Source organism: Salvelinus fontinalis, chromosome 30, assembly GCF_029448725.1.
Source record: "Salvelinus fontinalis isolate EN_2023a chromosome 30, ASM2944872v1, whole genome shotgun sequence".
Classification (NCBI taxonomy): Eukaryota; Metazoa; Chordata; class Actinopteri; order Salmoniformes; family Salmonidae; genus Salvelinus; species Salvelinus fontinalis.
Genome location: NC_074694.1, coordinates 15,694,579 through 15,721,442, shown reverse-complemented (window position 1 = coordinate 15,721,442; position 26,864 = coordinate 15,694,579). Strand labels below are relative to the sequence as shown.

The 26,864-nt window shown below is 40.8% G+C and overlaps 1 protein-coding gene across 21 annotated transcripts in view; it reads left to right on the top strand.

The window, feature by feature from the left end:
* The window catches only part of LOC129828714 (dystonin-like), a 200,145-nt gene that overhangs the window by 2,355 nt on the left and 170,926 nt on the right, over positions 1–26,864 (top strand). For 18 of the 21 annotated variants that reach the window (XM_055889856.1, XM_055889864.1, XM_055889866.1 and 15 more), the window contains exon 4: positions 4,276–4,489. In XM_055889856.1, the coding sequence (XP_055745831.1) occupies positions 4,276–4,489 (214 nt within the window). Of the gene's footprint in view, positions 1–3,547; positions 3,967–4,058; positions 4,165–4,275; positions 4,490–7,726; positions 7,915–26,864 lie in introns of those variants that run through there. The other 3 variants (XM_055889871.1, XM_055889872.1, XM_055889873.1) reach the window with 3 other exon arrangements.

The window sequence follows — 26,864 nt, the reverse complement described above, 5'->3', positions numbered from 1 at the left end:
AAGTTCTCAAAAAATATCTTGATTCTTAATTTATTATGGATGGTAGCAATAGCCTACCATGTACAGTTAAAAAAAAAAAATCATCTAAATTGCTTTGGGACTTTTTAAATTCACAGGCAAGAAAATATGAAGCAAATATTAGGCTAACTAATCTAAAATCTATGGAGAATGCAGTCTTTATTGTCTTATTTCTGACATAATGCTGGATGCTGTGGCCTTGTAGCAGGAAGTATTACCAATATTCATTGCTCTTGACTTGTAGCCTAACGGATAAAAAAGTAAATCAAGTTAGATTCTGTTTGCTGGTGGCTGTCTACCCAAACTCCTTGCTCCGGCCAAACGCTACACGTACGCCCACGGACGTTCGTTTCTTCTCTGCAATGTAGCGAATGATAGATAGATAGATAGATAGATAGATAGATAGATAGATAGATAGATAGATAGATAGATAGATAGATAGATAGATAGATAGATAGATAGATAGATAGATAGAAGCGGAATGACCCAGTTTGAGTCGTAAGGCAAAGTATGGGGTGGGCGACCCGGGCAATTAAAACAAGTGTTTCGCTTATGCTTTGTTTGAGGTGGTAGGGGTTTGTTTCTTTTGTCACTTTCAAGCTATGATCACAATAAAGATAATGTAGGCCTTCAGAGTCAGACCTCTTGTCATCAGGCAGAGTATGTACTTTTGTAATTTGAGTGAACTATCCCTTTAAGACGTTTGACCTTGATGAGGTCGCTAGGTGTCGGGTTAGGGTCGATACATTACCCCCATCCTTCAGGGAAAGTATGTCTGGACGCTTCACTATAAAGAAGTCCCTCACGTGTACACGCCTGGCCTCAAGGGCACCATCCCACTTCTGACACAATGTGGTGAACTGTTAAGCCAACACCTAAACCGTTAACGGGAAATTTGAAACATGTTCTGCTTCATATTCATCATATCCAGCACCACCCCAACATCAACATATGTGAAATTTGCACGTTTCTATGTTTTGTTATAAAAAAGATAGAAGAAGATAAATGTTTCCAATGACATCATAAACCAATTAGTAGGCAATACTAGACAATGCCTACTCATAATTGGTTAAAATCAAACGATGCACAGGGATGATGTCATAGGAAACACTTATCTTCCTCTATCGTTTTTATAATCAAACACAGTCGGGGTGGTGCTGGAGATTATGATTATGAAGTAGATTTTTTAATTTTATTTCCCTATGCCATGCCCAAGGTGTGGCTTAACAGTCTAAACTTGGCTGTACCAAGGTTCAAATCCTGGTTGGGGCTACCCTTATTGCTTTCTTTAAACCTGCAAGCAGTCTATGGACAATGTATGACAGCAGTCCATGCTTTGTTTTAGTTTAGTTGGTAGTGTTTCTGAATGCACAAATCTCATATAGCATTTAGCAAGTGTGCCACAAATCGCATTCAAGTGATGGGACTGATATTAGCATTTTTCTCACATCATGTTCAAATCATCTATAAGTGACTTTGATTAGATTCACAATTAATTTTAGATACGTTCAGATGGTCTGGACAAGATGCGTGAAAAATGCTAACATCGGTCCTATGACTTGAACGGGATTTGTGCAACAAATGCAAAAAAATTAGCATTTGGAAACATTGCCAGGGAAATAAAACCAAAGCATGGATTGCTGTCATACCTACTCCATACACTGTTTACATAGTAAGAAAACCAATATGTTATTTTGTGATATGGGTGAACTATCCCTTTAACAGTTAAGGTGTTGGCTTCACAGTCGCTGGACCACAGTTGGAGTCCCGGTCAGGGCTACTCCCTGAATTCGCTACAGCATGATTTGACCATGGCTCAGTGGTCTAAAACTAGGAAGTGATTTTGGTTCATGAGATATTTTACTGTTGCAATTTGGAGTGTATAACAATGACTTACTATCACTCAAATATAAGGAATTCAAAAACAAAGTTCATGGATCATTATATTTAGGTCATATCATGCATTATTTGCACCATTTCAAGCATGATTGCTTTCACCATTGAGCAAGAGCATGCTTTGTTGATACACCCATGGGGAATCAAATGTTGGTGATTGACTGTGATATACCCAGAGTTAATTGTTAAAGGCCCAATGTAGCCGTTTTTATATCAATATCATATAATTTCTGGGTGACAATTAAGTACTTTACTGTCATATATTTTCATTATAATGGCAAAAATAGTTTTGAGCAAAAAACGATTTCTCATGCAAGAATTTTGATAGGACTGTCTGGGAGTGTAACGGTAGTCCTCCTCCTCTTCAACCGAAAAGGAGGAGTAGTGATGGAACCAAGGCGCAGCGGGTTGTGAACACATAATTTATTTAAAGACAAGACGAAAAAACACGAACTTCACTATAACTAACAAAACAACAAACGGAGTAGACAGACCTGGACGACGAACTTACATTAAACACGAAGAACGCACGAACAGGGAAAATAGACTACACAAAATGAGATGTACAAAAACAAACCGAACAGTCCAGTATGGTGCGACAAACACTGACACAGGAGACAACCACCCACCACAAACACTGTGAAACAACCTACCTAAATATGACTCTCAATTAGAGGAACGCCAAACACCTGCCTCTAATTAAGAGCCATACCAGGCAACCCTAAACCAACATAGAAACAGACAACATAGAATGCCCACCCAAACTCACGTCCTGACCAACTAACACATACAACAAACTAACAGAAATAGGTCAGGAACGTGACAGGGAGTGGTATGAGTGGGGAGGGGGAAGCTGAAAACTAGCTGTTATTGGCAGAGAGGTTCGGAACAGTCTTTGTTATTGGTCTATTAACCAATTTACTGCATGGTGATGTCACCATGGAAAGCTGTAACACCAATGCAAACCTGCTGATTAGAAGGTCCTGTATTTTCAACCAGCAACTATAGTGAAATAACACTGATCAAATGTTTTCTCACTTTTACAGTGTGTGTTGCATAAGCTGTTGTGCAATATGATACAAAACACAGAAAAAACAGAATGTTGACTGCACTGGGCTTTTAATGTCCTACTCTAGTTTAAACTTAAACAGCAAAGCTGTTCTATAATTGTGCAATCGAACTCAACATATGACTGTATAACCTATTGCTATTTGAGCAGCCACACCCTGCCTCGATGTGTCATCACACGGTGTGGATAAGTATTAGTTATGTACTTGCTCAGTTACATTTTACATTTACATTTAAGTCATTTAGCAGACGCTCTTATCCAGAGCGACTTACAAATTGGTGCATTCACCTTATGACATCAGTTACCCTATCACAGAGCCTAGACACAGAGAGACGGCCTAGACAGACAGACAGACAGACAGACAAGAGCATCATAAATATCCCAACAGAATGCATACATTTTTATTTGGACTTCCTACAGATTATAAGGACAGTGCTCTAAAATTTCACATTCATTGTCAACTAGTAACATTTCTAATGAATGGCACACAGAGCACATGCGCATCAGGCAGCAAAACAACAACTCGACTGTGCATCACAAAGGATGCTCATGGACCAGTCTCTGGATTTCTGATTGGTTTTGGACGGTAAACATGGAGACTACGCAGTTACCACTAGACACGCATCCACCCAGGAAGGCGCTGTAAGACCGCGTCATTGGCCACAGTTTGCCGATTGAATAAATACAGCGTCTGGCTCCTCCAGTCTCCATCCGCCCTCTTCTGTATCCTAGGATGGTGACGCGTTGACATGCTACAGCTCTCGCATCGCATTCTACTCTCCCTGGCCCAATCTGTGCACACTCTCTGGGGACTTGACATCATTTCGGGTTCTCAACTCAAAGGGGAGACAAGCATAATGTAATGAGCAGAGTGCATCGCTAGAAGGGTGTGGTTCTGATTAAAAATAACATAGCCGCTGTCTGAGTTTACAGCAAGTGGATAAAGGATTTCGATATAATCAACTGATACCATGTATACAGCGGTAAGTCTTATTTCTGGCCTGGCGGGGGAGCCAGATACAATTGATTTTCATTCTAGCTGCCTGCTTCTGCTTTAGCTTTTTATTGTTGAATCAGAGATCATTGCTAGGCGAGCTGGTGGCTCACACTACGGTGCCTCTTTGGAGCAATGTACATTTACATTACGCACATCAGTTTAGGCAACCGTAGGAGTAGCGATGGTGAGACATGTTACATTGTGTCTTTCTGACTGTGCTCATATGTGTGTTGTCATATTTGTGTTACGATGGAGCGAGCAACACATTGATAATTTATTTCTATTGTTTCAACAGAGCTCCGGTTCTGGCAACGCTTCCCTTCACTGTTCCATGTCTTCATCGGCGGATTTCTCGGACGAAGATGATTATAGTCTTAAATCTGGGTCAGTCTCACCGGCACCGGGGGACACTTTACCCTGGAACCTACCAAGACACCAGCGACATAAGCGACAAATTCAGGGAGGATCCGTTTTGGATCCAGCAGAGAGAGCTGTGCTCAGGATTGCAGGTGAGTGCCCATATTTAATTGATTGTCAGGGCCGGCTCTAGCCTTTTGGGGTCTCTAAGCGAGATTTGGTTGCCCCCCCTTACTCGCGGGCAAAACATTTTAGTGGCCCTAAAGTGGATAATAAAATACTTTTGAAGCGAATTTCCTGCAATTCTACACATTTTGCCATGGGGCAGAAAGAGACATTTATGCGATTTTATGTCAAATTTCATGCAATTCTATTAATTTTGCTATGGAGGCAGAGAGAAACAAAATTCAATTTTGCAATAAAAAATTGTTAGCTGACCTGGCTAATTGAGTGACTGTCAGTGACTGACATAACAAGTGAAACATTTCTGATCCACAACCAAATTTAGAACCTGCACTTTGTTAGTCTACTATTCTAACTCTCAACAGTAAATTGAGACCCTGATTTTTAGGGGGGTGGGGGGGCCCTAAGCTACCGCTGGGGCCCTAAGCGATCGTTTATGTGCTGCTGATAATATAACATCAAAGCCTATTGATTTTGCACATCTATCAGATATGGCACATAGCAACTCTGATGTGTAGGCTACAGGCTACAGGTTATATTTATTCTCCCTATAAATGAACTATGGGCAATTACAGTATAGACTGAAGCAGCTGCTGGACAGTCCCATATATAAGCAGTCAGCCACTGTCACTTCTGATACATGTCCAATTCAGACAAAGCCATACATGTGTGTAGGCTTCTGTAGCCCATAATTAAGCTTCTGTCTCATAAGAATAGACTATAACACAAATTAATAAATCCATGTCAAAACCTGTAGGCGAGGTACGTTATTTGCTGTGTTGGAATGCTCACATTAATCCTCTATTCTATTGACCGTCCAATGGCTGTTGAGATTGAGTTCTTTAGGTGAAAGTGCAAGGAGCAGTCATCATTGCCTGTGCATAAGGCTGTGCATTAGACTATTAGAACCGGAATTTGAATATTTATTGTAATCCTTTAATACATGGGTTTATCAGCTGCAGGGCCTTTATGAGTGCAACTTTTATGTTGGTCTGATGATGTTTATTTGATTAACACGTTTTAATGATTTGAAAAAAAACTGTGATAGGAATCATTTGATCAACATCTATGCCATCAGCTGGGAATTTCACACTACTTGAACCATGTGGCATGCTGCAAATGCAGTCTGTGAAACAAATGAGAGTAGGCCGAGTAATGATACATTCCACGGGCCACCTTGCTAAAGGCATTGTTTTTTTGTTTGTTTCTTTTTTGCAAAAAGACTGTTCTCAGACCATCATTTCAGTTCAGTGGCTGTGATAGGCCTATGCACTTTTCAATTCAGGAATTAATCGTTAGTCAGATGATCAGAACCATAACTATAAAGGCAAGTATTTGGTTGGCAATGGTAATGGGAATATGGGTATATCTGCAGGGTGTGCCGTCTCGCCCACTTATCATCTTTTCCTGCTTGATGACATTCCTCAACAGAATGTTTGGCTTTGATAAAAATGGAGCAACAGGAGTCTATCATATCATAATTAAGCCTGATGTGATTATAGACACTGGCTGGAATGCGGTTTTAACCAATCGGCATTCAGGATTAGACCCATCCATTGTATAACATATCATAATCCAGCCTGATATGATCATACGACCAACATTATGTTATTATAAGGCTACATATGCTATTGCCTATCACATGTACAACCTTCAGTGTGTTGCTTGGTATGAAATGCTATTTGATGTTTCTAAAAGGGGCCCTTATTGTTTTGTTCATGATGTGAGTAGTCCTAAAACCCATCATTTTTGTTACCTGAATCTCAGGATCCATGGATTACTTACTAGTTCAAAAATAATTAGGTTAATATAGTTTGGTTGATCTATCCCTTCAATTCACCAGTCCTGAATCTTCCTTATGGCAGGGTGTAGTCATTGTTCAGGTGGATTTGATTTGATAGGATCCCCATTAGCCGACGCCAATGGTGACAGCTCGTCTTACTGGGGTCCGATACATAACGAAGAAGACATTACTGACAAAATACATTACAATTTACATACATTTAGATGCATCTGACCCTTTCCCAATGATGTCTGATACTGTGAAATACTTGCCCCCTGATTTCGCCCCTTTTGTTAATCTTATTCATGTCTGTGACTTTTGTCCATACCAGTCTTGATCACTTCTCCTTAGAAAGCATTGGCCTATTGATTCTCTGTATTTTATGGAAATAATCTGGTTGAATAGAGCCTGGACTATGTTGAAATGCATAATCATCAGCATCATCTGTTCATTCTGGACTGCATTTCCTCTAGAATGAAACCCTTTTAATGTTAGGACCTGTGAGAACCTCTTCTCTGCCTGCTGTAGCATGTGGGCTACATGCAGACTCATGCAACACAGATGGAAAAATATATGCAATATTCCAGCTCAGTGTATCATATGTATAACAAAAATCATTTTTTTGATCAGTGAGACATAATTTTGAAGCATCTATATTTTTTAACAAATATAATATAGGCCTTGATTTATGAATTATGACAGTTGTCATCCTTTTATAAACATTGGATTATGTATGTTGGATTAAAAATAGGCCTACAGGTGTATGATCTTAATTTGATCACCCTGTTGTTGCAGGACATTTCCTGTGCAGCAGGAAATGCTAACTTGTAGTCTATTCAAGGTTAAAAAATACTTCTAAATGTTCTAATTTCCACTAAAATATCAGACTTGATTTGCCCAAACTAAACATGTATCAACCCCTTCAAAATGCAATTATAATCCACACAATAATTCACATTTATTGTTGCCTCATAATTATTTGACTCCCCTGAGAAAGTGGTCAAATTAAGATCCTATATCTGTAATAGGCAATGCCAAACAAGTAAAACATTTAGATAGAGTTTATGTTAAATGAAAATGAAAACATTGTGGACTGTCTTGAAATTACTGGTATGGTATCAGTGCTTATTAATGCTTATTTAACACAGCAGTTCATGATGACTGATTTTGTAATGAACAGTCGCATTAGCCTCCCGGTATTGCTGGAATGTTGGTACAAGGAGGGGAGGCGCGTGCATTAGTATTCTCTTGTCCAGCAGCCCTTTTCTCCCTCCCTCCCAGACTGTCACAGAACACAACCGGGATTCTCATGACGCCGGAGAGGCGAGTCGCCTATTGGTTGTTTGATCGACGACGACAGGGGCGAGGGGGGGGGGGGGGGGGGGGGGGTTCCTTGCATGGAACAACAGCGCGGATCACTCCTCAGTCCGGATGGTGTCCCGCAAGTCGGCTACACATTCTCGTCACAGCGTCTGGTGAAGGTCCAGCCTGTAGAGCTCTATGGTGGATCCCCGGTAATGGCTCACTACAACGCGATACCGGCGGGTTATATGCTCGCGGATGAAAAGGAATACCTTCAAGCTTATGAGGATGTCCTCGAAAAATACAAAGGTATGCTAATTACTTTAGCCTATACTGATTGAATATATGCGTTAATTGGTAGGCCTACAATGATTTGATATTGATCAAATAGCCATGTATGGGGAAATTGCCCCGTGGTAGCCTACAGCCGAATGACAGCCCTAAACAAGTGTGTGAGCTTTGCAAGCAATGAGTTTTGATTGCAGCGGGTCGGACAGCGGGTCGGAGTGAATGGAAACATGAAAGTTTAAGCTATTTACTTGTAGTCTACAGCCTTGACAGTTGGCATTATAATTTTGAAGGTTATGTTTACCACTTGTAAATAGCCAAACTGTCTTGGATTTGTGCGACATTGGCCTAGAATGATTTAGAATGTTGTTTCTGTTGCATTGATTGGAGGGGGGGGGGGGGGGGGGTGCTCAATTTAAAGAAAGATTACTGTCTCAACGCGTTTTACTGTCACTGTTGTCACATAAAAAAAGCAGTCTCGAAATGACTAGGCTGTATTTTGGGAGGCCTGTTCATTATGGAGATGCTTATTTATTTGAATAAAATATAATGCAGGAGATGTTATTTACTCGTCTTGAACATACTGTATCTGTATCTATGAAGGATTGAATATAGTTGCGTGGATGAGCCCTATTTTGTTATAACTCTAGTCTGACCAATTGAGCAAATTGTAATTGATGTAGGCCAAAACAACGAGAGGACCATGGTCCATCAGCTAAAGATGCAGAAGGCTTATTAACTTACATCAGTCCATCAAGCATTACATTCAGGCTGAGAGGACTTGAGGCCAAGTCAAATACTGGAACTGCAGAAGACATTATATTTTCAATATGCTGTCTACAGCAAAGCATTCTCCACTAGCTGGATGACATCATCCCCCTACCCATAATCTCTGACCAGGCCTATAGTGTGAAACTCGAATAGACTACGTCTCCTACAGTGATTGTTTTTCCACGTTATATTTTCCATCTCCCCCACATTATTTGCACCATTTGAACGATCAGTGAATGAGTAAAGGTCATCCGTGTGAAAGCGTTAGTTGTGTATGTTACTGTGATTCCTTGTTAACCAGTGGTCACTAACAATGCATATTTATGTGGTTTCGCTCGCTCGCTATCTCTCTCTCTCTCTCTCTCTCTCTCTCTCTCTCTCTCTCTCTCTCTCTCTCTCTCTCTCTCTCTCTCTCTCTCTCTCTCAGCTGTTGCTATGACAGCAACAAACAGTCAGCTGTGACCTGGCTTAATGGTCCTTGACTAGAGCCTAATGGAATCATATGATGTAGCATCATTTGGAATGTGTGTCTGACTTTTGTCTCCAGGCGCTAGGTCAGACAACAATCTGTTTTATAATTGGTGCTCCCTACAACCACCTACATACTTCTACTTCAAATGTTACAAAAAACATTTTGGTTTCTAAAAATGACTTCGGTCCACACTTATTATTGTTACCATAATGTTAAAAATTGCAACCACTCTAAACCGATATTCTATTAGTATTATTTATTTACTTTGATTATTATAAATACTCTTCTTGAGCGTATACATCGTTACAAATGTTGGTAATGTTTAATAATACTGCAATAATCATTTAGTATGTGCACTACTTATCAGTAGTTTATGAAATAAAGTTATTGTAAAGTGTTGCAAGCCCAACAGTGATTTGAGCCGAACATTTGAATACTAGTGATCAATGTCATTGTCACCTGCAGCCAGGGAGTTGTGCTGCAGCGTTAAAAGACAGGCCAATAGCCTTGCAATGCATTGCCAACCACTGCAGGAATATCCCTGTTTGAAATTATCACAAGGCATATCCGTGGACCCCTTTCCTTCAGTCAAATGACCTAGTGGCCTCATGGGTGGAATGTTATTCATATTTTTCATAATTTCATAATTAATAAACATTATTTTTTTTAAACCCGCAGAAAATCCGGTGTTTCTATGTCAAACAGTTCTGTTAAATTTCAGTTTTCTGTGATGTATATAAAGTGTAATATTGGGAGGCAAACTCAAAATGTAATACATTTCAACTATATCTGACATGGTACAGGTGTCTTCTTTTTTTAAGCCCGTAACCATGTATGTGAGGTGTATACTTTTGTTTCAAAGTAGATTTCTTTAAGACTACCAAGAAACACTGTGTGACCCTGATTTAGCCCACTGCAGTAAAACGTTTTTGATCTGAGTTATTTTTAATGTGACACATAGCTGGAAATCACCTTTTCTGAGGACTCAATACAAAGTTATAATGGGAACAAGGAGGAAGTTCAATACTGAATCATAATTCATGTTTTGGTAAAATATATTAACTAGTGATGCACTGATATGACATTTCTGGCCGATAACGATATCTGATATTTTCCTTGCCCCCCCAAAAAATGATACTGATAACCGATATTTAAAATGTTTGCAGCCTTTTAAGCATTCTAGTACAGTTAAATAGTTAACACACACACATGAATGCAGCGGTCTAAGGCATTGCATCTCAGTGCAAGAGGCATCACTACAGTCCCTGGTTCGAATCCAGGCTGTATCACATCCGGCCGTGATTGGGAGTCTCATAGAGCGGCGCACAATTGTCCCAGCATCGTCTGGGTTTGGCCGGGGTAGGCCGTCATTGTAAATAAGAATTTGTTCTTAACTGACTTGCCTAGTCAAATAAAGGTGAAATAAATAAAGAAATACTTTAGAATTGCTTTGGGGGTATACGTATTTCACTGTACAGCCTTACCAATGGATTGTGGATCAATGACATGTGGTATCAGTCTACTCAGTGACACCCTGAGAACATTAGCGTCATAGCTCTTATTGCAGGACTCTGAAACAACTGTGAATTGAGCCACATTTTTTGTCAACCTGTGTGTATTGAACACTATTCCCAAGAAAAAACAATACTGATTGGATGTTTTGAAGTCTGAGGAGGACGTTGGTAAAAAATAGCTTGGGTATTGAGTAGACTGATACCCCGTTTCATTGATCCCAAATCCTTAGGTAAAGCTGTACAGTGCATTATGAATGTCAATACAACACAACAGGCTGACTGGGGGGGGGGGGGGGGGGGGGGATTTCACACAGTCACAGTCCCACGATAAGAGCTACAACACTAATATTTTTTGTAAAATCTTCACAGTTGTGTTCTGTGGGTGTCACCGAGTACACTGATACCCCATTTTATTGCTTCACATTTCAACATTGTTTAACATTATCTAGTCTAAATATGGCATGATTCCACCAATTGTAACCTTCTGCATCACTTTCAAAGAGGTACTTTTATTTTGAAGGCAAACCGCATATTCCACTATTGTGCTTAATCCTTATTGTGGCTAGCTTCACAACACATAACCCAGTCTGGTCGAGCATCACTAGCCAGATGAAGCTAGCTGGCTGCTTATAACGTTAGCTTTGGGCAACAGGGTTAAGTAGCTGGCTAGCTAATTATTTTCATGAACTGAAGTTCAATTTCAATAGGTGAACAACAAGTGGCTACCTAGCTAATACTTACTCACAAGGATTCCTAAATCATTGCTAAGAATATTGAAAATGACTGCAGTTTCTACTGGTCATTGTTTTCAGGCTGATTGTATTGGTGCTAGCTACAGTAGGTACCAAGCTAAAGCTAGCTAGCTACCCCAGAAGTTGCGGTCGAACAAATAATGCTTAATTACCAACGCGGTATTGTAAACCCATCGTTCGTGGCCGGTGTTTGCTTGTTTGCAGACTTTTTTTTCAGCTTTACAGTGCTACTGATAATAGTAATGGCGCTTGCCTTGCACGTGCAAATTCAGAACACACAATATTCTATAATAGAACTGTGTTATTTGACGTCTCAAATTTAAAGCTTATTTAACCCGTCAAATAGTGTTATTGTCAAATATTGTTATTTGACATGTATCTTTTTTGACACGCAAAGACCCAAACGGCATTCCATAGTATGTTGTGAAACTAATAGCAGTGACGCTATTACTGTGTAACTTCGGTAGGGCAACATTTGAAAAATAGCGCAGTTGGTAGTGTGTATCGGTGCTCGACTAGTTGCGAAAGCCATCACCCACGACAGAGAATGGTTGATTGTCAAGGGCAATGAATTCCATTATCTTGGCGTTAATGGATTTCGCCTTTTGAGGTGTCTCGCTGAAATGTTCTTACTCTTTCAAATGACTGCTTGACTTGTTGACTGCTCGATCCACACAGCAGACATTGTGGGATAAGTTAGGAATGCTGGGTTGCACGTGTAGCGCAAAATTTTACATGGCGTCGTTACGTCATGTACCTACATTATATAGGTATATCAGCTTTGACATCGGTTTTGCACATCGGTGTTAAACTAGATATCGGGCCGTTACCGATGTTGGCATTTTTAGCTAATATCGTCCGATTCCGATATGTTCACCGATATATTGTGCATCCCTAACATTAACTGTTCATCAGACCATTTATCTACCAGACAGCTTGCTAATAATACTTAACGAACCCTGGGGTGTTCCTTCTGAAAAAGTACAACACCCCAAAACATGTTGTAACTTGAACAATGTCATAGTCTCGTCACATTATTTTATTTTAAGGAATGACTCTAGGCTGTAGGGCAGTTCAGTGATGTTGAGAACATTCTCTATAACTGTCTTCATACAGCCTTTGTCTGTTGTTCATCTATAAAGCACAAAGAGCCTCAAGTCTCCCTAAAGCTTATCTCCGTGTGACTTTTTGTTTATCAATGAAACACCTATTTAGCTACATCTCATACAATAATAGTTACCAAACAAAACAAACGGTGAGTAAGCAAAACAAACTAGCAACATATCCTTGGTCATAAGAACATGAGGAAAATAAACTTTGCACCAGCATTATCTGTCAAGTAGTTTTTACCCCAGAAGAGAAGTTGTATCCATAATTAGGATGTTTTAAACCAGGGATGGGCAACTTTGATGGGGGTGGGGGCCACAAAAAAATCTGAACTCATCATGAGGGGCCGCAGTGGCTTATGGGTCTGCGTAACCACATCCATACCCACACATGTTGTCAGAGCTGGCCTTTTGGGGGCCCTAAGGGACATTTTGTGCAGTTTTACAGCAAATTTCCTTCCGTTTTTTTATATGATATCTGAGTGAGAGTAACTAACAAAATCAATAGGGGCCCCCGGTCTGTAATTCGACCATGATTACTACAACTTTAGAAAGCTGGCTAGACATGGGCTAATTGAGTGACTGTCAGTGACTGGCATAACAAGAGAAAAACTGCTGATGCACTGGTCCGCAGGCCTACAAAGGGGGGGGGGGGGGGGGGGGTACGGCCGCATGTGGCCCACGGGCCGACAGTTGCCCATCCCTGGTTTAAACAAAAGTGTGGTTTATATGCGTCCTCGTGCAGAATAACAGTAAAATTATACAATGGAACAATCAACAGCCCAGTTGGGAGGATGGATTTCCTCCAGTTCATCTTGCATGTGACACCATCATCTGTCGCTGTCATTAGTACGAATAGACATCTATGTTGAAACACCAGGCGCGGTCAAAGCTGCGTAACATGCTCAATATGTAGATCTACTCAGGTTACCGTGCCATTGTTTAGCTTTGAGCAAACAATCAGTCATAGAACTTCAAAATATTTTTCGATGGTGTTTGCTGAAATTCATGCACTACTAGCCTGCTGCATGTACTGTAGCTGTGCCATGGACAAAGTCAGCAAATGATTTAATATCATACGGTTGAAACATTCCTGAAATTGATTGGCTGCACTGTTGGAAAGTACAGAAACAGAAACAGTGACACATCTGTTCTACAACAAAAAAGCTTTTACTGTGGTCCTCAAGTTTCATCCCTCTAAATGGGTATTACTGTTCCCCACTGAAACCATGGAGAAAAAGAACCATAGCTCATTGCAAATGCTGTTACTTCTTGTTTATTGTGGGGACAGTTAGGCTACAGTAGGCCGATATATCGTGAATACCAGTATACCGGTATGGATTTTTACAATACCGCTTATAGCGATATATTGATACAGTGCTAAATAAAAGAGTTACACAAATTGCACTACTTCACTGTCAGTTGTGTCAAAGTTTGGTTGTGTATAAAATAATCAGAATGGCGGAAGCCCATAAAAGGACTAATCATTTATTTGTTGCCATCCTCTGGTCATACACTACTCATCAAACATACTTAGAACATTTATAATTCAGAAGCATAAAATACCATAGAATACCGCCATACCGTCAAACATATTGTGATATGATATTTTGGCTATATCGCCCTGCCCCAGGCTACAGCAATACACAGTAAGGTTTTCACACTGCACCTGTCACATATCACCTGTTACAGTATATGCATCTCACTCTCGGTATTGCAAGTGCGGTGTGACACCTCTGATGTGTGGATGTTGCTACATTGCTAGCGATATCAGATACATTGTATTTCACATGCTGAGTATGCTGAGGCGACAGCCTCTGTGTGGAGGGATACATGCTTTGGTTTTAATGATGGTGGTGTTACGCAGTGGCGCTGTGACGTGCCATTGGAAGTCAGCTGTTCATATCAACCCTTAACGGGAAACTCAAGAGGAAATGACTCACTAACCTGAAACAATTATTTCTAAAATACACTTGAAACTAAATCATTTGGGTATTTGCACATTAGTTATACTCCTCAGATATGCAGTCTAATAGGCACCAGGAATATTTACTATTCAAGTCCTGTAAGACTGTCCGTCCCCATACCTCTATAATTGGGCATTAGAGTTAATAACACACTAACAAGGGGTTTCTTTGGGCCGGGACTCCACTAATCCACTGCTGTTTTACCAGAGATGGAAGGATTAGACCGGTTTCTCACAAAATTTAGAAATCCCATACTTTACAACTGGAAGAAAATACAGCCTCATACACAAAAGGTCTGTAAATTCGAGCTTCGTCTAGATTTCAAGCCATGGTTTCTTGAACATATACAATGGCTGTTGCATAGGACAGTGAGTGAGTGTATGGGATCACACTGTTCTAGTAAAGCCTCTCTAGACGGGTCTCTCTAGTCCTCCTGGGTAACGATAGGAGCCATTGTAGTCTTTTCAAACAGTTGATCTCCTACCGTTGTTAAGAAACCTGAAGATTTATTGGGAGTGGGCGTGTGCCTCATTTCTCTCTGTTGGGATCGACTGACTGGGTTCTTTCATTAAATTCAAAGTTGTTGTGTCAAAACATCAAGCACATTGTCCATTGAATGGCTGTTCTAGAGTTTGGACGGGGGGTTGTAGTGATTGAATGTGTGTGTGAACAGGAATGCATTTTTTCAGTTTAGATGCATCATGCACATGGCCAGTCTTTTACTAGTAATTTACTGGTCTTATGTTTTAGAATGTCTAATGAAGTCACATGGTAAATTGCATTAGCCTGAAATAAATGTCCAGTTATGTTATATTTTAATTGTATTTATTTAACCTTTATTTTGACAGGGAATCAATATTGAGTAATTGCATTAGTGTAGTGTTGTTTTGTGGCTGCAGTCCGTATATCCATTACAGTAATGAACTGCTAAGGCAAATTCAATCAAATGCTACCAGCACAGATATCTAGTGAAGTAGGCCTACATCCAATGACTTTGCACTTGGCTTACAGGCTGATTGAGGAGGCTATGCCTGAAAACCTGCCATTCTATCCTATACTGTAGAATGTTAGCAACACAAATAGGTAGCATCTCAACCACAGGATAAGGATGACCTTGTCTTGTCGTCTCCCCTCCCAGGTTTTCTCTCTGACACCATGTACAGTAGCTGCGCAGCGAGTGACGTAAAGCCTTTCAGTGACTCAGCAATAACCTCATGCCCTCTCTATTATGGATACCGTGTTGGAGACAGGTTTCTGAAAGAGAATCATGGTGTAGTCATACCAATTTATTACCACAGTTACTATTCTGTGTAACAAGGTCTCATAAACAAAGTTAGTTCTATTCTTAACAAGAAATCTGTCAAGATGGCACCTCATCCTAACCCAAGCTTTTCCTACCGTCAAGAAAAGCCTCACAAGGTCATGCCAGGACACAGAGCTTCCAGTAGGTCTTCAAATATTCCCAGAATGTGGGCCTCAACTCTGCATTATATAATCTGTTCATCTGTTCAACTTCATATGTTGTGTTACGGCTTTGACTTTGGTTATATCAAAAAACCTGTTTACATGGTTTGTGGTGTAGCAGCGATGTCAGATTCATCCTGGATGGTTGGAATCTATTTGGCAAACAATGAATGTAAATTAAATCTTCAGGATTTGACGTACAGTGGCAAGAAAAAGTATGTGAACCATTTGGAATTACCTGGATTTCTGCATAAATTGATCATAAAATTGTATCTGATCTTCATATGAGTCATAACAATAGACAAACACAGTCTGCTTAAAATAATAACACACAAGCAATTATACGTTTTCATGTCTTTATTGAACACACCGTGTTCGGGTGGGAAAAGTATTGGGGTGGGAAAAGTATATGAACCCTTGGATTTAATAACCGGTTGACCCTCCTTTGGCAGCAATAAACTCAACTAAACATTTTCAACGTTCAGGGGGAATTTTGGACCATTCATCTTTACAAAACTGTTTCAGTTCAGCAATATTCTTAGGATGTCTGGTGTGAACCACTCTCGAGGTCATGCCACAGCATTTTAAATCGGGTTGAGGTCAGGACTCTGACTGGGCCACTCCAGAAGGCGTATTTTCTCTTGTTGAAGCCATTCTGTTGTTGATTACTTCTGTGTTTTGGGTCGTTGCCCTGTTGCATCACTCAACTTCTGTTGAGCTTCAATTGGCAGACAGATAGCCTGACATTCTCCTGCAAAATGTCTTGATAAACTTGGGAATTAATTTTTCCGTCGATGATGGCAAGCTATCCAGGGCCTGAGGCAGCAAAGCAGCCCCAAACCATCATGCTCCCTCCACCATACTTTACAGTTGGGATGAGGTTTTGATGTTGGTGTGCTGTGCCTTTTTTTCTCCACACATAGTGTGTGTTCCTTCCAAACAGCTCAACTTTAGTTTAATCTGTCCACAGAATATTTTGCCAGTAGCGCTGTGGAACATCCAGGTGCTCTTTTGCGAACTTCAGATGTGCAGCAATGTTTATTTTGAACAGCAGTGGCTTCTTCCGTGGTGTCCTCCTATGAACACCATTCTTGTTTAGTGTTTTACGTATTGTAGACTCGTCAACAGAGATGTTACCATGTTCCAGAGATTTCTGTAAGTCTTTAGCTGACACAAGGATTCTTCTTAACCTCATTGAGCATTCTGCACTTTGCTCTTGCAGTCATCTTTGCAGGACGGCCACTCCTAGGGAGAGTAGCAACAGTGCTGAACTTTCTCCATTTATAGACAATTTGTCTTACCATGGACTGATGAACATCAATTTTTTTGTAACCCTTTCCAGCTTTATGCAAGTCAACAATTAGGTCTTCTGAGATCTCTTTTGTTCGAGGCATGGCTCACATCAGGCAATGCTTCTTGTGAATAGCAAACTCAATTTTTTTTAGTGTTTTTTATTAGAGGTCGACCGACTATGATTTTTCAACGCCGCTACCAATTATTGGAGGACCACAAAAAGCTTAATCGGTTAATCGGCCAATATATATATATATATATATATATATATATATATATATATATATATATATATATATATATATATATATATATATATATATATATATATATATATATATATATATCTTAGTAATAATGACAATTACAACAATACTGAATGAACAATGAACACTTATTTTAACTAAATATAATACATAAATAAAATCTATTTAGTCTCAAATAAATAATGAAACATGCTCAATTTGGTTTAAATAATGCAAAAACAAAGTGTTGGAAAAGAAAGTAAAAGTGCATTATGTGTAGATGTCGACCGATTATGATTTTTCAACACCGATACCGATTATTGGAGGACCAAAAAAGCCGATACTGATTAATCGGCCAATTTTTAATTATTTATTTGTAATAATGACAATTACAAAAATACTGAATGAACACTTATTTTAACTTAATATAAAGGCTATATAGCCTTTAGCCGTACCCTTATCATACTCCTCCTCTTTTCCTCTGGTGATGTAGAGGCTAACCCAGGCCCTGTAGCCCCCAGTTCCACCCCTATTCCTCAGACACTATTATTTGTTGACTTCTGTAACCATAAAAGCATTGGTTTCATGCATATTAACATCAGAAGCCTCCTCCCTAAGTTTGTTTTATTCACTGCTTTAGCGCATTCTGCCAACCCTGACGTCCTAGCCATGTCGGAATCCTGGCTTAGGAAGGCCACCAAAAATTCTGAAATTTCCATCCCCATCTACAATATTTTCCACCAAGATAGAACTGCCAAAGGGGGTGGAGTTGCAATCTACTGCAGAGATAGCCTGCAGAGTTCTGCCATGCTATCCAGGTCTGTGCCCAAACAGTTCGAACTTCTACTTTTAAAAATCCACCTTTCCAGAAATAAGTCTCTCACTGTTACCGCTTGTTATAGACCCCCCTCAGCCCCCAGCTGTGCCCTGGACACCATATGTGAATTAATTGCCCCCCATTTATCTTCAGAGTTTGTACTGTTAGGTGACCTAAACTGGGATATGCTTAACACCTCATCCGTCCTACAATCTAAACTTGATGCTCTCAATCTCACACAAATTATCATGGAACCTACCAGGTACATCGCTAAATCCATAAATACGAGCACGTTCATAGATATCATCCTGACCAGCCTGCCCTCTAAATACACCTCTGCTGTCTTCAACCAGGATCTCAGCGATCACTGCCTCATTGCCTGCGTCCGTAATGGGTCCGTGGTCAAATGACCACCCCTCATCACTGTCAAACGCTCCCTAAAACACTTCAGTGAGCAGCCCTTTCCAATCGACCTGGCCCGGGTATCCTGGAAGGATATCGACCTCATTCCGTCAGTAGAGGATGACTGGTTATTCTTTCAAAGAGCTTTCCTCACCATCTTAAATAAGCATGCCCCATTAAAAAAATGTAGAACTAAGAATATATATAGCCCTTGGTTCACTCCAGACCTTGACCAGCACAAAAACATCCTGTGGCGTACTGCATTAGCATCGAATAGCCCCTGCGATGTGCAACTTTTCAGGGAAGTTAGGATACACAGGCAGTTAGGAAAACAAAACCTAGCTTTTTCAAACAGAAATTTGCATCCCGTAGCACAAACTCCAAAAAGTTCTTAGACACTGTAAAGTCCACGGAGAATAGGAGCACCTCCTGCCAGCTGCAAACTGCACTGAAGCTAGGAAACACTGTCACTACCGATAAATCTACGATAATTGAGAATTTTAATAAGCATTTTTCTACAGCTGGCCATGCTTTTCACCTGGCTACCCCTATTCCAGTCAACAGCTCTGCACCCCCCACAGCTACTTGCCCAAGCCTCCCCCATTCTCCTTCACCCAAATCCAGATAGCTGATGTTCTGAAAGAGCGGCAAAATCTGGACCCCTACAAATCAGCTGGGCTAGACAATCTGGACCCTCTCTTTCTAAAATGATCCGCCACATGTTGAAACCCCATTTACTAGCCTGTTCAACCTCTCCTTCGTATCGTCTGAGATCCCTAAAGATTGGAAAGCTGCCGCGGTCATCGCCCTCTTCAAAGGGGGAGGCACTCTCGATCCAAACGGTTACAGACCTATATCTATCCTACCCTGCCTTTCTAAAGTCTTCAAAAGCCAAGTTAACAAACAGATCTCCGACCATTTCGAATCCCACCGTACCTTCTCCGCTATGCAATCTGGTTTCCGAGCTGGTTATGGGTACACCTCAGCCACGCTCAAGGTACTAAACGATATCATAACCGCCATCAGTAAAAGACAATACTGTGCAGCCGTCTTCATCGACCTGGCCAAGGCTTTCGACTCTGTCAATCACCGCATTCTTAAAGGGCAGACTCAACAGCCTTGGTTTCTCAAATGACTGCCTCGCCTGGTTCACCAACTACTTGTCAGAGAGAGTTCAGTGTGTCAAATCGGAGGGCCTGTTGTCCGGACCTCTGGCAGTCTCTATGGGGGTGCCACAGGGTTAATTTCTCAGGCCGACTCTTTTCTCTGTGTACATCAATGATGTCACTCTTGCTGCTGGTGATTCTCTGATCCACCTCTACGCAGACGACACCATTCTGTATACTTTTGGCCCTTCTTTGGGCACTGTGTTAACAAACCTCCAGACAAGCTTCAATGCCATACAACACTCCTTCCGTGGCCTCCAACTGCTCTTAAATGCAAGTAAAACTAAATGCATGCTCTTTAACCGATCACTGCCCGCACCCGCCCGCCCATCTAGCATCACTACTCTGGACGGTTCTGACTGAGAATATGTGGACAACTACAAATACCTAGGTGTCTGGTAAGACTGTAAACCCTCCTTCCAGACTCACATTAAGCATCTCCAATCCAAAATGAAATATAAAATTGGCTTCCTATTTTGCAACATAGCATCCTTCACTCATGCTGCTAAACTTACCCTCGTAAAACTGACTATCTTACCGATCCTTGACTTCGGCGATGTCATTTACAGAATAGCCTCCAACTCTCTACTCAGCAAATTGGATGTAGTCTATCACAGTGCCATCCGTTTTGTCACCAAAGCCCCATATACTACCCACCACTTCGACCTGTATGCTCTCGTTGGCTGGCCCTCGCTTCATATTCGTCGCCAAACCCACTGGCTCCAGGTCATCTATAAGTCTTTGCTAGGTAAAAGCTAGCAAAAAAGCTAGCAAAGCTAGATATAAGCTGGAGTCTTATATCTCCCTCACTAACTTTAAGGATCAGCTGTCAGAGCAGCTTACCGATCGTTGCACCTGTGCATAGTCCATCTGTAAATAGCCCACCCAACTGCCTTATTTTTTGCTCCTTTGCACCCCAGTATCTCTACTTGCACATTCTTCTTCTGCACATCTATCCTTCCAGTGTTTAATTGCTAAATTGTAATTATTTCACCACTATGGCCTATTTATTGCCTTACCTCTCTAATCTTACTACATTTGCACACACTGTATGTAGACTTTTCTATTGTGTTATTGACTGTACGTTTGTTTATCCCATGTGTAACTCTGTGTTGTTTGACAAATTGTATGACTCATTTATTCAGAAATCCAGGGTCTTCCAAAGTGTTCACATACTTTTTCTTGCCACTCTTTATACCGTAGTCCTTTATTTTGGGACTGTTCTTATGTTAGAAGATTTTGGAGTGAGTTAGAAGATTTGATTTAAAAGAAACGACTGTTAATGTTAATCTGAGAGACTCTGATATTATGTTTTATTTTGATCCAAATGATATGGACCCTGATTTAACTTTCATTGTTCATTTGTTTATTTTTCATGGAAGATTCTTTATCCATAAAATGAAGTGGGCAGAGAACAAACCCCTCTTCACATTATTTAAGATAGAATTTAAATATTATTTTGAAATGATCAGTAAATGTTAAAACATAACAACCTTAACATTCTGCAGGCTACACAGTAACTGCACAAAAACAAGATCCCACAAACTCAGGTGGAAAACAGGCTGTCTAAGTATGATCCCCAATCAGAGACAACGATAACCAGCTGCCTCTGATTGGGAACCATACCCGGCCAACAAAGAAATAGAACACAGATTTGCCCACCCAAGTCACACTCTGACCTAACCAAATAGAGAATAAAAAAGGCTCTCTAAGGTCAGGGTGTGACAGGTTTATGTACTCTTGTTTGTATATTTCTGTTCACAATTCACAATTTCAAGGATTTGCTATAAAACTCACAGTGGAAATAATTATGTAATCTCATGCTAGAATTATCAGGGTAGGGATGGTTTGAGTTTGTTTACAAAGCCAACACCAAAAGAAAGTTAGGTCACAGCCAGATGCACAGATGCATAGGCCTTCCCAATCACTCCTGCAGAGGCAACAGCTTAACAGTGACACTATTTGTACAGGTCATGGCACATAGCTGTCCACTGACATGACCCTTATAAAGCATCTCCCCATGTCATGTTTGCTGACTTGTGTTCCATCCCTGAGTGACGTGTCAGCCTGCTCCTTATTTGGCACAGTGATCTGTTGCCACCCACTGGTTTCTAATCTAAAGTTGTTGATCAGATCAACTGGTGGTTATTGGAATGATCTTTTGTTCTCTGAAACATTGTTGAGGGTTGTCATTTTCTGTCCACTGAAATTACGTCCATATTACTTGCAATACTTGCAGTTGGATTCCTCCTGAAACCTATATTTTTACTATGACCATGAGATAGCAACAATATTTTATGTGTTTTAAGTAAACAGTGCACATTGTTCAGTTTAGGTGTCTATTTGAAATATGATGTTTTTTTTTGGTAAGATATGTGTAATTTTGCACTGCCAGGAGCTGCTTAGTGGATAAAAAGTGTTACCTGTGACATACACTATATACTGCATACAAAAGTATGTGGACACCCCTTCAAATTAGTGGAATCGGCTATTTCAGCCACACCCGTTGCTGACAGGTGTATAAAATCGAGAACACAGCCATGCAATCTCCATAGACAAACATTGGCAGTAGAATGGCCTTACTGAAGAGCTCAGTAACTTTCAACGTGACACCACCGTAGGATGCCACCTTTCCAACAAGTAAGTTGATCAAATTTCTTCTCTGCTAGAGCTTCCCCAGATAACTGTAAGTGCTGTTATTGTGAAGTGGAAACGTCTAGGAGCAACAACGGCTCAGCCACGAAGTGGTAAGCCAAACAAGCTGACAGAATGAGACCGCCGAGTGCCGAAGTGCGTAGTGCGTAAAAATTGTCTGTCCTCGGTTACAACACTCACTACGGAGTTTCAAACTGCATCTGCAAGTAACTTCAGCGCAGGAACTGTTAATCGGGAGCTTCATGAAATGGGTTTCCATGGCTGAGCAGCCAAGCCTAAGATCACCATGCGCAATGCCAAGCGTCGGCTGGAGTGGTGTGAAGCTCGCCGCCGTTGGACTTTGGAGCAGTCGAAGCGCGTTCTCTGGGGTGATACTTCACCATCTGGCAGTCCGAAGGACTAATCTGGGTTTGGTGGATGTCAGGAGAACGCTACCTGCCCCAATGCATAGTGCCAACTGTAAAGTTTGGTGGAGGAGGAATAATGGTCTGGAGCTGTTTTTCATTATTCGGGCAAGGCTCCAGTGAAGGGAAATCTTAACGCTACAGCATACAATGACAATAGATTCTGTGCTTCCAACTTTGTTGCAACAGTTTGGGGAAGCCCCTTTCCTGTTTCAGCATGAATATGCCCCCATGCACAAAGTGAGGTCCATACAGAAATGGTTTGTCGAGATTGGTGTGGAAGAACTTGACTGGCCTGCACAGAGCCCTGACCTCAACCCCATCGAACACCTTTGGGATAAATTGGAATGCCGACTGCGAGCCAGGCCTAATCGCCCAACATCAGTTCCCGACCTCACTAATGCTCTTGTGGCTGAATGGAAGCAAGTCCCCGCAGCAATGTTACAACATCTAGTGGAAAGCCTTCCCAGAAGAGTGGAGGCTGTTATGACAGCAAAGGGTGGACCAACTTCATATTAATGCCCATGATTTTGGAATGAGATGTTCAACGAGTAGGTGTCCACATATCGTTGGTCATGTAGTGTACGTGACTATGTACAACCATTATCAATACCTTGATAAAATGCATGATGCCTGATCTCCATATCGTTATAGAAACTGATAATGCCATTGTTTTATCTTGACTGTCTCATAGTTTACAAGAGTACAGAATAATGTCAATTGAAAAAGCATGGTATATTTATTTGTTTATTACGTTTGTTTGGCAGGGGCAATGTGCCACAATACATACATCTCGGAGTTAGCTGACAGCTAATTTACATCTGCTGTCCCCGGGAAGGTGGACATAAGAACATGAAAACATGATGTCCAACCAGACATTTTAGAAACGGAGATCAGTACAGATATGTTGCACATATGGAAAACAACATGGCTGTGGGACCTGATGATATTTGTAATGGTGACATACGTTATGGAAAACAACATGGCTGTGGGACCTGATGATATTTGTAATGGTGACATACTTTATGGAAAACATCATGGCTGTGTTTTGTCAATGAGTTTGAGCCATTTCATGGCAAGTTCCCAATGTTGCTTTCATTTGCCAATAGATCTGCATGTGCCCTTGGTATTTACAGCCTCATCCCGGATGTTCTATCTGATGTTCTATCTGATGTTCTATCTGATGTTTTACCTGATGTTCTATCTGATGTTCTATCTGATGTTTTACCTGATGTTCTATCTGATGTTCTATCTGATGTTTTACCTGATGTTTTACCTGATGTTCTATCTGATGTTTTACCTGATGTTCTATCTGATGTTCTATCTGATGTTTTACCTGATGTTTTATCTGATGCTTTATCTGCGTTCTTCAGTGGGATCGTGATATTGTAACGACCTTAGCCTATGGAAGCCCATAATACAGTCTCTTCCAATAGGAATATCAAATTTGGCTAACCTTACAGAAAAACCACATGATTTCACATGTGGAAAACCTCATGATTTCATGTGAAGTAGGTTTAGGTTTAGTAGGTTTATGTTATCACATGTTGCTTTACATGTTGTCACATTATCACATTAACTTCACATGTCATCACTGTGGTTTTGGAACACTTCGAATGATCACGTGAAATTCATGTGGTTTTTCCATAAGGGTATGGCTAGGGTCGTTACAATATGATAGCAAATTAGGTTTTTATGCCTGACTGCTCTCAGAGCACGTATTCCTCCACACGCTGAATGACATTCAGGTAATATTATTTGAGTTTCAATACCTGGCCCTTTGTTTTCTTCTTTTCTTACTAGGGTGTTGTCTGGCTATTGCAGATGAATATTCCCTTCTGGTTCTCTCTGAGATTAATGTTATCCTGCATGTGTGCTGCAGGATCTCAAGACACAGTCTTTAACTGTAGCTCATCCACTGGTAGAAATACTGATTGACTAAAAAAAGACAATGAGGAGTTAAAAAACATCTGTTGTTTTTGCACATTGACTGTCTTTGTCCCTGGTCCCCTGTGCCGAGCATATCGCCCCTCTCTCCCCACAGCCCACTCATCACACCAGCCAAGACCGAGGCCCAGAACTAGACCCAGAACCAGGCCCAGACACAGAACCAGACCCAGAACCAGACCCAGAACCAGATCCAGGGCCAGACCCAGAACCAGGCCCAGAACCAGGGCCAGGGCCAGGGCCAGGGCCAGGGCCACACATACAGAAAGGCAGGCTCCCTCTATGGACACTGTCTGTTACTGTACAAAAGACACATTGTGTCCAGACAGAGGAGAGGCCGCATCCAAATCCCAGTGTGTATTCCCAGAGGAAACCCAAGCACGGTGAATACTCAGCACTAGGCCATGAAATTCCTAATCCTCACAGACCCACGCGGACACCCCAACCCTCCGCTCACTCACTCCCTGACCATGTGACCATGGCGCTGAGAGAGAGAAATCAAAACACTGTGTGTGTACTTTAGACGAGGGGTGGTTAGGCTATCTCTCTTGTCAGATTAGGTTGAGTGCGTCTGGCTGTTGAAAACCTCTCTTAACCCAACTCTCCAAAAGTCAATTTGAGAGGACTGTTGAAATGATGCAATGGTGATAAAATAAGCGAAAAACATTAGAAATTGTTTAATAGCCCCAATCAAGGCTAAGATAATACTTTGGAGCTAGTTACTCTTTACTCTCCTGAAGTATGCAATTCTTTACCTGGGACCTGTTCCTTTGTGGATCCGTTATGCTTGACAGGAGTATTTTCTAATTTAGTGCTTAGTCAAACGTGAGCAAACACTGTTCTGCTGACTGGGCAGGCAGTGTTCTGTTCCCGTTTATGTGTAATGTATGGTGCCTTCAGTTGACAGTTTGTATAGTGTAATGTATGGTGGTTTCAGTTGACAGTTTGTATAGTGTAATGTATGGCTCGTTCAGTTGACAGTTTGTATAGTGTAATGTATGGCTCGTTCAGTTGACAGTTTGTATAGTGTAATGTATGGCTCGTTCAGTTGACAGTTTGTATAGTATAATGTATGGTGCGTTCAGTTGACAGTTTGTATAGTGTAATGTATGGTGGTTTCAGTTGACAGTTTGTATAGTGTAATGTATGGTGCGTTCAGTTGACAGTTTGTATAGTGTAATGTATGGCTCGTTCAGTTGACAGTTTGTATAGTGTAATGTATGGCTCGTTCAGTTGACCGTTTGTATAGTGTAATGTATTGTGCGTTCAGTTGACAGTTTGTATAGTGTAATGTACGGCTCGTTTAGTTGACAGTTTGTATAGTGTAATGTATGGCTCGTTCAGTTGACAGTTTGTATAGTATAATGTATGGTGCGTTCAGTTGACAGTTTGTATAGTGTAATGTATGGCTCGTTCAGTTGACAGTTTGTTTAGTATAATGTATGGTGCCTTCAGTTGACAGTTTGTATAGTGTAATGTATGGCTCGTTTAGTTGACAGTTTGTATAGTGTAATGTATGGCTCGTTCAGTTGACAGTTTGTATAGTGTAATGTATGGTGCATTCAGTTGACAGTTTGTATAGTGTAATGTATGGCTCGTTCAGTTGACAGTTTGTATAGTGTAATGTATGGTGCGTTCAGTTGACAGTTTGTATAGTATAATGTATGGTGCCTTCAGTTGACAGTTTGTATAGTATAATGTATGGTGCGTTCAGTTGACAGTTTGTATAGTGTAATGTATGGCTCGTTCAGTTGACAGTTTGTATAGTGTAATGTATGGCTCGTTCAGTTGACAGTTTGTATAGTGTAATGTATGGCTCGTTCAGTTGACAGTTTGTATAGTGTAATGTATGGTGCGTTCAGTTGACAGTTTGTATAGTATAATGTATGGCTCGTTCAGTTGACAGTTTGTATAGTGTAATGTATGGTGCGTTCAGTTGACAGTTTGTATAGTGTAATGTATGGTGCGTTCAGTTGACAGTTTGTATAGTGTAATG